At 32.2% G+C, this 11,748-nt stretch overlaps 1 protein-coding gene and 1 non-coding gene across 12 annotated transcripts; one reads left to right on the top strand and one right to left on the bottom strand.

Annotated features, from left to right (window-relative positions):
* Positions 1 to 381: 381 nt before the first annotated feature.
* On the bottom strand, positions 382 to 453 carry TRNAK-CUU (transfer RNA lysine (anticodon CUU)). Its single transcript has one exon. It is a non-coding gene; the product is annotated as a tRNA-Lys (tRNA).
* Positions 454 to 6,321: 5,868 nt separating this feature from the next.
* Positions 6,322 to 11,204, top strand: LOC112003474 (large ribosomal subunit protein eL20z). 11 transcript variants are annotated; one of them, XM_024035675.2, is made up of 6 exons: positions 6,322 to 6,631; positions 7,925 to 8,021; positions 8,493 to 8,557; positions 10,051 to 10,177; positions 10,280 to 10,397; positions 10,800 to 11,204. In XM_024035675.2, the coding sequence occupies exons 3-6, from the start codon at positions 8,548 to 8,550 to the stop codon at positions 10,878 to 10,880; spliced, it is 336 nt and encodes a 111-aa protein (XP_023891443.1). In that variant the 5' UTR covers positions 6,322 to 6,631; positions 7,925 to 8,021; positions 8,493 to 8,547; the 3' UTR covers positions 10,881 to 11,204. The 11 variants fall into 11 exon arrangements, with proteins under 11 accessions (XP_023891443.1, XP_065625788.1, XP_065625787.1 ...); XM_065769716.1 differs by having other exon boundaries at positions 8,490 to 8,557; XM_065769715.1 differs by having other exon boundaries at positions 6,322 to 6,657.
* Positions 11,205 to 11,748: the final 544 nt, after the last annotated feature.

Here is an 11,748-nt window from a genome sequence, read left to right as displayed (position 1 = left end):
TCAATTTACACTCCTATACTTCTATTTTAGCCAATTTAGTATATAAACTTTTGTAGTGTATAATGAATAGACCCCCTAAACTTTTATGTTGTTGCAATAAGATCCCTCATTTTCTTTTTATATATGATTTGGTGCAAAAATATATTATGTTGGTTTTTTAATTAAAAAGAAGAGTATTAAAGTTTATGTACTAAATTAGCAATTAAAAAAAAAGTTATGAGGATCCATTTCCTATAATAGTAAAATTTATAAAATAGAGTATAGGGGATGTAAGTGCATTTTTTTCCCCTTTATTAGCCTTTTTTCTTTTTTCTTTTTCTTTTTTTTTTTTGGGTAAAATCTGAACAATGACCCGAAGTAAAAATTAAAATCAATATAGAACGCCCACCGTGGGTTCGAACCCACGACCACAAGGTTAAGAGCCTTGCGCTCTACCAACTGAGCTAGACGGGCTTCCTCACTGGTTATTTGGCTAAACTTTCAAACTTATTTAATACTTCCACAAGATAATTAATGACCCAATTATTTTTCTATCACTTAAAAAAATATTTTATTGATTAATACTTATAAATTTTTTTAAAGATTTTGTTGACTAACATTGGGATTTTTTTTTTTTTAGATTTATTGACTTATGCTTAGAGCCTTCTTTTACTTCAGGACCTAGGACACCCAAAAAAAAAAAAAAAAAATTACTAACTTGATTAATGTGAAAAATATTGTACATTTTTTGTGTACTAGCATTTCTTGTCCACAATTAATAAAAAAAAATTTTTGCAAAAATTCTAGACAAAAAATGGTGGATCCATCTAGAAAAGATAAACATCCAATCACAATCTACCACGTAGAAGAACTATGACAAAAATTATAAATGTGCTGGTGGTACCCAAAAAAGAAAATTTTAAGTGAAAATTACACATAAAGTTTAAGAATGTTTGAATTTTATATCATAAAGTTTTAAAATTTACATTTTACAGTTTGTTACTTATATTTAACTTGTCAAATAAAATAATATCACATCATTTTGTAGCTTAAAAAATTTTAAAAAATTAAAAAATAATATTGCACAATAATAATTATTTGACATCATTTTATTGGATAAACTACGCATAGTAAGCCTATGTGACACTTAACAGAAAATATAAATAGAATGATTGCTAAAGCAAACAGAAAAACTTTCGAGTAAAATCTAAATTTTGAAAGTTCTTAATATAAAATCCAAATAAAACCTCTCTGATTTTTCTAAAAAAAAAAACAATTAGAACCTAGTTTGCAATTAAAAAATAAAATAAACAAAACTAAAACTAACAACAAACGCAGTCACTCGCGCGCACAGACACAACAGAAGACAGCCACCCACCACCGTGGAACCAAAACCCTAAACCCCAAACCCAGAAACAGCTTTTCCTCTTTCTTCACAGATGAATTCAGACCCAGAAGACGCCAAATCCCACAAACCCAAAACCATGAAACCCCACCAAAGAAAAAGAAGAAAAACAAGCACAAAACCCCTCAACCACCACCACAACCACCTTCACCTCCACCACCTTCACCACCAGTCCAAGCCAAAGTCCAATCTTTCAAAGAAAACCCAAAAAAGTTTCCACCTTTTGTAGCTTACTTTCCCTCTGGTTATGACCCAACGAAAAATCTCAACAATTCTGAGCAAATTGATGGTCATGAGTCAGCACCTAGTGTTAAGGTTTATAGGAGCCAGGAACGACCTCAGAGGGTTGAGATGGTGGTAACCCCAACTGGTCTAATGTGGATTTTGTTGGTCTAACTATTCTGGTGAATCCACTGGCGGCCACCACTGTAGTTATGCACTTGGGGTGTTTGATAAAGAGTCCCAGAACTTGAAGATTGTTCCTGTTGCCTTTGACAAGGTGGAATTTTCTATTTGATTTGCTTAGAAAGTTTGAAAATTTGGGGTTTTTTTATACCGTTTGGTTGCTTTGAAAATGTGGGATAAGTTTGCTTATTTGCTTATTTGGTATGTGCTGTTTGGTGGCTGATGGGTTGTGGAATGTGTAGTTGTTTACTGTTGGGTTGCTGATGAAATGTGTGAAAGTTTAGCTGTTTGGTTAATAAGAAAGTGTTGAAATTTTAGATTTTTTTTTTGGGTAACTGCTCAAATGTGAAAATTTGATTTGTGTATTGTTGTTTGGTTGCTGAAAAAGTGTGGAGAATGTACTTTATTTTTTTTGGTTGCTGATGAAGTGTGGAAAATTTTACTTATTTTGTTAAGGAAATTCATACACTTGCTAATTGGTTATGGATGGGAATTCACTTGTATATTTTCTTTACTGTTTAGTTGTTTCTTGCATCTATGTAGTATGTGATTGTTGACTCATCACGTATGTTCGCAATTGTCAAGGTATTTAGACTAGAACCAAAAGTCAGAGGGTTAGAAGCTGCTGATAAGAAAACTGAAAGCCCAGTAAAGGAAGAGCTTTCTGCAGTAAAGAAGGCAGACAGATTTAGAGAGCTTACTAATCTTTATGGAACAAAGAAGGCAAGAAATGAGGTAAGCCCCCCTCCACTTCTCCCCTTAGGCTTTATAATAAAATTAAGAATAATTTTTTATTTTTTATTTTAAATTCTATAGACAGGTGTATTTGGGATTTCAATTGGCATTTGATGATTTAACCTGCCATTTCCCTCTACGATTTTATTTTATTTTTAAACATGAACTTCATTGGAATATGCCAAGAGCCTTGTAGGTCAACTAGTTGGCACCTCCTGGTGTTTCCAATAGAAATATCCAAGGTTCAAATCCCCCCACCTTTAATCTCTCTCTCTCTCTCTCTCTCTCTCTCTCTCTCTCTCTCTCTCTCTCTCTCTCTCTCTCATAAATGTTTTGAATTCTTCCATAGGTGCATGGGTTTTTATTCTCTATAAATCGCACAATTTCTTCAATTCAAAGTAGGTTTGAACAATTTTAAATATATGAACATATTTTTTTATTTAGTTTCAAAAAATTAAAATTACTAGACAATGATAATTTGTAAAAAAAATCGTCTTAGTCTCAAATGTTTTCTTAAGCATAATATTACTATGATATTGATGGTTTAAATTTACTTTAGACTTATAAGTTTGAAAAGAAGTCTTACAAATATATGAAAAATACTCCAATTGATGTATTATGTTATATTAAAAACATGCTAAATTATTTTTCATATGCATGTATTGCTTACTGAATTTCATTAAAAAGACATCTAAAAGAATTTTTTCCATATTAAAATTGATAAAACCTTATCTAAGATCGACTATGTCATAAGAAATATTAAATAGATTAGCTATATTATCAATTGAAAAAAAGATGTTACCCAAACTTTGAATACAAACTTTTAATTAGCAATTTTTGCATCTCAAAAATATGAAAAATATATTTTAAATAATAGAAGTTATAAATAAGTTAATGATATTTAACAGATATTTAAATAATAAAAAATCTCATTTAAATTTGTCACTTTACGCAGGCTTGTTTTTATCTCAATATTTTGAGTGCCAACAAGTTTTTTGTGTAGTCCTCCTCAAGTAATGGATGCATTACTAGAAGTGATGTTCCCATCAGTTACCTAAACTTGTAATATGATTCTATTATACTCTTCAAGGCATCTGAACAACCCATTAAACTCTAAAAGAATCTATTGAGTTTCTATAGTGAGATTTGCGAGCCAAGTTATAATGTTAGGCCAAATAATAATAATAATAATTTTTTTTTTTTTTTTTTTGGGGATGAAAGTTCAAATAATTAATTTATTCACAAGACATATGACAAAATGGAGAAAAGTCATGTGGAAAAAGTAGTAGTGACATGCCTACACAGTGGAATTTGATTAAAGTGAAGATTAAAGACCAGTGAAATAATAAGTGACATTTAAATCAGTGGTTTTCAAGGCAGTTACTAAAGTGGGTAGTTATTTTGAGAAAGTTACAAGCATTTATCTCGAACAATTACAAAAGCAGCTACATGGAGATATGTGCAAAGCAATCATAATTAGCACGGTGACATTTGCCTCGAACAATTATAAGAGATTGTCAAGCCTCGTTGGCGATGAGATACTTGGAAAAAAGAATTAAATAGGAAGATTGGCGTAGCCAAGGCCTCAAGTATAAATAGAAACTCATTCTACAAAAAAGAAACCATGCACAATCGAGAATACTCCATAGCACTTTTGAGATAATGTGGAATTAGATTCTTAGGAAATCAAAGTAGTTCTTAGGCCTTGTAGAAAACTTTATGCTTGTAAGTTTCTTCATTTATAATTGAGATCTTGTTTAATCAAGTATTAGTTAAGTTTGATGCAATACTTTAGTGTTTGTTCATGTTTGATCTGACTTTCTGTTTGCTTTGAATCAATTTGATTTTAGAATGACGACTTAGGCTTTAATTTGTTTACCTTGTTGCAATTTAATATACTTTGAGATAATTTCCTTCAATTTGGTTTACTTCAAGATGATGCAGTTCGATCTAGTTTAATTCAATTAGAATTACTTTGAATTAGAGCAATTTGACTTAGTCTGTTTAAATCACTTTGAATCAATTTAATTTGATTTGAATCAATCTCGATAGAGACAACTTAGGCTTAAGCATCCAATTTAGTCATTTAGGAACTTTTGTTATTTTAGGATTTCTCATCTTTAATGTTAATTTTCGTATTTTTCAAAAAGTTTTCTTAAAGTGAGACATTTTTTAACCCCAGTTAAATTTTTCGAGTTAAAACACAAGTTAGATTTTTCAAGTTGGTCCTAGTTCCCTAAGATTCACTTAATGCAGCCTGTTAATAAAAGACCAAAGTTAATTAAAATTTACTTTTTACTCAAATACAAAAACATTAAAAAAAAAAAAAATCAGAACTATCAGTAAAGTTTTTTCATTATCCAAGTGGATAATTTGAAGTTTATATGATGTTGGAAAGCAAATCTTTTTTAAGGGTTGTAAAGAATATTTCCAAAAAATTGTTGGTTGAAAAGTAAACTGCTTTCCCGAGCAGGTAGGCTACCACTCATCAAATCAATTTTGAGCTCTATCCTTTTATACCTCCATGCTTGCTTCAATGTTTCGAAATCTGTTTGTTCAATATTGCAACATCCAACCTATGTATCTTTGTGATTTCCTTTCCTTCTATTTATCACATGTATCATATAATCAATGCTAGCTAGCTAGGGACAATCATGTTAAAAATTTAACAAATTAAGGGTGAAATTATTTTGATATTAAAAGTTGTGAGACAAAATTGACAAAAGTTGTAATTGAGATAGGATAGTCACATTTAATAAATAAGTCATGTATCCCTCTTGATAATATTCTTGATTTTGCTAAAAGTAGCCTGGATAAGTTTTAGAAGCATTAATTAACACTTGCACCAAAATTAAGAGTTGCAAAGGTCATATGGAAACCACCCACATCCGATAGAAAAGTATTAAATAAATTTTGATGGAGTGGTCTTTGAAAATTCGAATGAAGCTGGAATTGGTGTTGTGGTTCAGAATTCCATAAGGGAGGTCATGGCAGCATTATCTATAGTGGATTTGGAGATGCTAATGGCAAGAAGGGCTGCTTAATTCATCCACGAGATAGATTTACATCAATCCATTTTCAAGGGAGATTCGAAGACTGTCATCAATACGATCAAAAATGAAAACAATTCTCTATCTTCCTTTGGTCATCTCTTAAAAGGTTTTAAATTCTATTATTAGTTCTTTTTAGAACTATTCATGCTCTCATGTGTCTTACTAGAACTAGGAGTGCTAGGTTGTCTTTTCCTTTATTAGTTTGGATAAAATTTGTTCCTCAAATCGTTCAAACTATTAAATAAAATCATACTGAATTGATTCTTAAAAAAAAAATAATAAAAAAAATAAAATCAAACCTTATCTACTACTGTACAATATTGTAAGTTGCTCATTCTTTTGTTCTATTTATCTATGTGCTTTCAAAATCAAATCCCCCTAACATACAAACCAACTAGTCAACAACTAAAAACAATATCCAGCTGTTTTCATTTATTAAAAAAAGAACTGAAAAACCCAATCGTGTAATTTGATTTTAATTTCATATGCCGGTGAGAGGAACAAATCACACTTCATTTCACAATAAATTATATGTAACAGATTATTATTTACTATCATAAAGAGGAAAAAAAAAATTATAAATTTATATTAAAATTAATAATAATTTATTATTTATAATTTATTATGAAAATATAATAAAAATATTATAAAATTATGGTGAATAGAACAGCTACCTGACAACAAATTGGCATTGACAAAAGAGTGCCATAAGAGCAAAGTACAAGCCAATCACAGCTTGGTTCTTGATAATCCTCCTTGGCACAATCACTTGTTCCTTACCTCCTATCAGGAGAGAGAGAGAGAGAGAGGAGAGTGTACTTTTCTTTCTTTCATAATTTATTCATTCAGTCATTGCCTGTTCAGTTGAAGAATGGTAGAGGAACGATGCGTTACCATGTAAAAAAGCACAAGAAAAAGCACATTTCTTGAAATTGCTTTTTTCATACACTATCCTGCTGCTGTTGCTGCTGCTACTCTTGCTCTGATCAAAGAAAAGCACTTTTCAATAGAAAAGCTGCTTCTGCTATTTTCCTCTTCTCCTATAGCTTTGAAGGCAAGTTGACTCTCTCTCCATATCTGGTAGGTGAGAGAGATGGAAAAGTTTGGATTTTTGAATTCATTTCTACCAGTGCATGGTTGAATTCTTCTACTTTGTAAATACTTTTGCTGAAATTATATTCTTAGAGTGATTGTTTTTGTTGATGGGTTTTGATTGAACTGCTGTGCTGAGATATGGGTTTTCTTTAATTTTTGTGTATTCTTGTTTTTTCCCACTAATTTTTTTTTGGCTTCTGGGACTTTGATTAAATTTTTTTGCTTTTGGGGTTTTATTTTCTTTGGTGGGGTTGATGAAATTTCTCAGTATTGATGTGGGTCGGTGAAAATTTATATATTTATTCTTTTTGTAATGTAATGTTTGTTAGAAATGAAGGGCTTTGCGGGGGTGTTGATGATAAAATCTCCGCAGACCAAATATCTCTTTTTTATTGGAATTTTATAAAGGGGAGCCAAAATTAATTGAAAAAATTGCAACTTGTACCTTTCTTTTTTTACTTCTAACTTCTAAGCATGTGAAATTGGTTTTTATTGGTGTTGGATTTTACTGAGCGTTTTTTTCCATTTGCTTGGGTTGATTATCAAGTTAATGCCTTTATAATGCTTATTTACATATGAGATTTTTCCCTTCATCATTTCATTGGTTTTTGCATAAATTCATTTTGAGATGGGTTTTCTTGTTTGAGGAGGTTTGGCTACATTATTAGTACCTAAAGGCCTTGGTATTTTATTTAAAATCACAACCAGTGTCGAATTGTGAAATTTTGCCTGAAGTTTTGAGATGGGTTTTCTTGTTTGAGGAGGTTTGGCTACATCTAGGGAAGCAATGATAATCGTACAGTAACTCTTATTATCCCTCTCTGTGTGATGCATCCTGCTGTGGTTGAGGAAAATGTAACTTTGTTTCTATTCAATCTCTTTTACTGTTTGGAACCACCAAGTGACTCTGGAAGACTTAGCTCAAGTTATCAAATTTGCTGGTAAGTAATGTTAATTAAAGGAATTGGAATTTGGACATGTATTGCTCTTCTTGAGAGCGCTTATGGAGCCATGATAGCTTGATCTTGTGCACTGGATTTTGAATCCACCAATCACATTACAACTCAAATGAGTATAATTGTTCAGTTCTCTGGTGAAAGTGAAAACCCACTTAGGATACAGAATGTAGGTTAGATAATTAGTTGTTATGCTATTTTCTGTAATGGGATGGGATTAGGGATCATTGTTGTTGGAAATGGTGCAAATTCTTAAGGAAATTGGAACACTAAAAGTCCCGTTTTCCTTCTTTCAGTGTATGCTTGAGTGCAGTGCATTTACAACAAAGTTCTGGGGTTGAATTGTTGATATCAAAGGTCGGGTTTTGCGAAGGAGTGAGATCTTAGAGACAAGTGAGTATAGTGAGAGTTATTTTCCTATATTCCTCTACAACCATGGAAGATAGCTAGAAGGTTACATGATCTTCATGAGCTTGTTATAAGTGATTACCCAGGATTTTTCAAGCCTGTTTCTTTGTAGTGTCAAGAGGTGTTTGTGGTTTATTTATGTATATATTTTGTCTATATGAAGATTGTGCTTGATGTTGATGGTAACACTACCTTAGTGGTGAAAACAGTACTTGATAAATGTATCTGCTTTCTGACATATTAAATTTGTGCCAATTATTAAGTAGATTGGGTTTTCAGTGGGTAGGAAATTTCTTATGTTAAAATGTGAGTACATAGGCAGGATTAATCACCTTTTACCCTTTCTAAAAAGCAATGCACTAAATGATCTTTGATTAATGTGTGCGTGTGGACTTCTTTAACTGTCTAAGATATCCTATTTTCATAATTTTAATAGATACATACTTCTTGTAGCAGGTGCTTTTGAAGGAAGAGAGGAGAGCTGAAGTGTGATAGTTTATCTTGGGGACACATGGATCAGAGTACTTAACTTCTCCTGTGTTCTTCTTTTGTTTATATTTTTGCACTTATTATAATTTGGTTTAGAGATGTGAAACTACTCACCTGTCATATTGACAATTTAAATGTCTTTTAAATCAATGAGCTTAGAGATTTCTATATAGTGAGACCTCCTAACCAAATTTTCTTGTCAGACCAATGAGAGAGAATCTTTGATTGTCTTCCATCCCTGTGAGCCTCTTGCAATGTAACTGGTGGGAACGGCTCTAATTTTCATGGATACTAAAAAAATTCTTAGTTTTTCATTGAGTTCATTCGTAGTCAATAAGCTGTCTAACCTGGAGGCTTTTTATATGCATAATATTAATGGTTTACCAGATTGTTAATGGTGCGACTAGATTATTGACAAGGTTTGTCTCAGTAATGGAAATTATTCATCCTCTGATCTTTCTTGTGCGTTTAACAGAGTCAGAACAATTTCTTTTTCCTTCTTTCACCGAAATTCCTCTGCTTGTGATCTCAGTTAACAAAGCTACCTGGGGTTTTTGTTTTTCTAACACTTAATTCTCTCTTTTCAAGCACCATACCATAGATAATGTGGTAGTAGTTATTGTGTAAATTGTGATATTGTTTTCAAGTTTCATCACAATAACAAACACCCATATATAACCCAGGATTTAGCCTGAAATTAAGCATAAACAGAGAACCTCTGCACCCCAGTTCTCTTTCTGATATGGTTTGGCTAGCCTATTGGTAATTTTGTGTTCAAAGTGAATGGAGAAACAAACATGCTGAGGTTTTTATGAGTTATATTGTACATGATGAATGTGGTCCAATATTATTGTTTTTTCTGAGGTGATGGGGCATTGATAGAATGAGGCTTTCAGGGTTTGATTGATATGCATATTTTCACCTAAAACAATCAGACTTTGTATAGAACACTGCAGAAACTAATAAGAAATAAGAAGAAAAAAGAAAAGGGTTACTCAAAATTCTGTATATGTTCGTTTGATTTCAAATTTACAATTTACTGAAATTAACCGACTATGAAACTTGCTTGTAAAGTAAATATATACTTTTTATTATAAATATTGAAAGAAAATCAAACGCAAGCATTATTTTTACCTGATGAATACTTACCTTGGAACCCACGTAAGCACACAATGGACTCCCATACTACTAAGAAGTACTAGACCAAACCTAATTCAGTATTCTGTAAAATTACAATTATGCCACTATGCAGAAACAAAAATAAAGCCCCATAATTTTCTAAACCACCGACTTATATCAAAAACCTATTTAATCATAAAACTGGGTTTTTGACAACCCTCAAAGACAATAACAAACCCCAAGTTACTAAAACTGGGAGTCTAATGAAGAGGCAGCAATTGAGTCCTCTTTTTCTGCGGCTGTATCACTGGGCATTGTTGTTTTACTAACAACTTAACTGAATCTATGTCTTCATCTGAGCATAAACTGTCTGAAAAAGTTGCTGAAGGTGGTATGTTGGACACAGGGCTTTCAACAGATGTAGTGGACCATAAGAATGGCGCCTATGCTGAGATTAAAGATGTGGAGAATCCTGAATTGGGAATGTTTGATAAGCCCCTTCCATGCTTTGGCTGTGGAATTGGATGGTTTTCGTGAGTTCTCACAGCTCTTCTCTCTATGTGTGCGTGTGTGTTTGTTGTGGATGAGTTTTTTTGTGCACGTGTTTATGTTGATCAATGCACTTGCTTTTGCAGTCTTCTGCTAGGATTGGTGTGCCCATTGTTGTGGTACTATGCGACGTTTCTTTACTTTCGGAAATACTACCAGAGAGATCCAAGGGAGCGAGACGGACTTGCTGCCAATGCAGTAGCTGTAAGTGTCACACTTACTATGTTCTGTTCCATTGATTATTTGTTTCAAGCAATGTGTGACAATCTTGATAATCTCTTATGGATGTTTTTCTCTCTTTTCAGAATATTAAAATAATTTAATGTGATGTCAATGAATGTTAAAATGGGATGCATTGCAAGACTACTAATTTATATCATCAAAAAATAATATTACATTTTATCCTTATGCTTTTCCTCAAAACTCCTTTCAACACACACACACACAACGTACTTCTATATATTTTTCAATTTGATTCTATATAAAATTGTGAATAACCATGTTGTTACTGGTATCCAAGATCTTGACACAATTGTCATGAATAATGATGAAGCATGTGTGCCATTTATCTTTTTCATTAATCCCAGATGTTAATGATTGTTGCAGGCTTTGATATGTACAATTGCTGTTATAATTGCCGGAGTTGTTATCCTTATAATCAATCTTGCTACAAATCCGCACCAGTAGTCATCACTTGAGTTCACCTTCCTCAAGGGGAAGCCTGAACTGATGGTTTGTAACTCAAGCGTCCTTTGGGAAATTGATATTGGTGCAAGAAGAGCAAACTGATGTCACTGAAGGTTCAGTCACATGAACACTAAAGTAGTTTTTGGGTTTCTCTTTATTCTTGTGCATAATACAAACCTTGTATATTAAGAGAATGCAACTTCTTAGAGCCTTTAGATCCCACTCAGTGGGAAATGTACCTACCTGGTAGATGAAATTGTAGGAAAGTTATTTGTTTGTAAATGACACTTAAGAAAAATCTATATCTGCATCTATTTGGATGAATTTTTTCCCGTTTTATTGGTAAGTTACAGATTGAGTGAATCTTGAACTCGAGTCTTTAGTCCATCTAATTTTGTGAGAAAAAGAAGTGACATTGGAATTCATTAGAGCTCATTATTTTTTTATTTGAAAGAAATTTTAGGGAGCTCAAGCTAAAGAGGGTAACCAGAACTTGGCATTAAGGGTGTGTAGCTAATTCACCGATTCGTCAAAACCGACCCAATCTAGCTTAATCTGTTTAGGAGTTGGTGGGTTGAGTTGGATTGCCAAATTTTTTCTTTTAAAGTGGGTTGGGTTGGGTATGGTTAAGCAAATTCACAAATTCACCTAATCTAACTTGACTTACTTATATTAAATAAATATTTGAAATATTTATTGGTTTTATTATTTACTCTTTTGGTTCGATGAACTAGCAACAAATTTATAAAGTTATAAATCTGCTTTTATATGTTGGTTTGGTGTTATGCTCAGGTTTGATCAGTAAATTTGTTGTTATTTGTGCTGTTATTCTTATATATTTATTATTCTAATGCTTTTTTTTTTTTTT

This window comes from Quercus suber, unplaced genomic scaffold (assembly GCF_002906115.3).
Source record: "Quercus suber isolate HL8 unplaced genomic scaffold, Cork oak 2.0 scaffold_1302, whole genome shotgun sequence".
Lineage (NCBI taxonomy): Eukaryota > Viridiplantae > Streptophyta > Magnoliopsida > Fagales > Fagaceae > Quercus > Quercus suber.
This window is presented reverse-complemented; position numbering and strand designations above follow the sequence as displayed.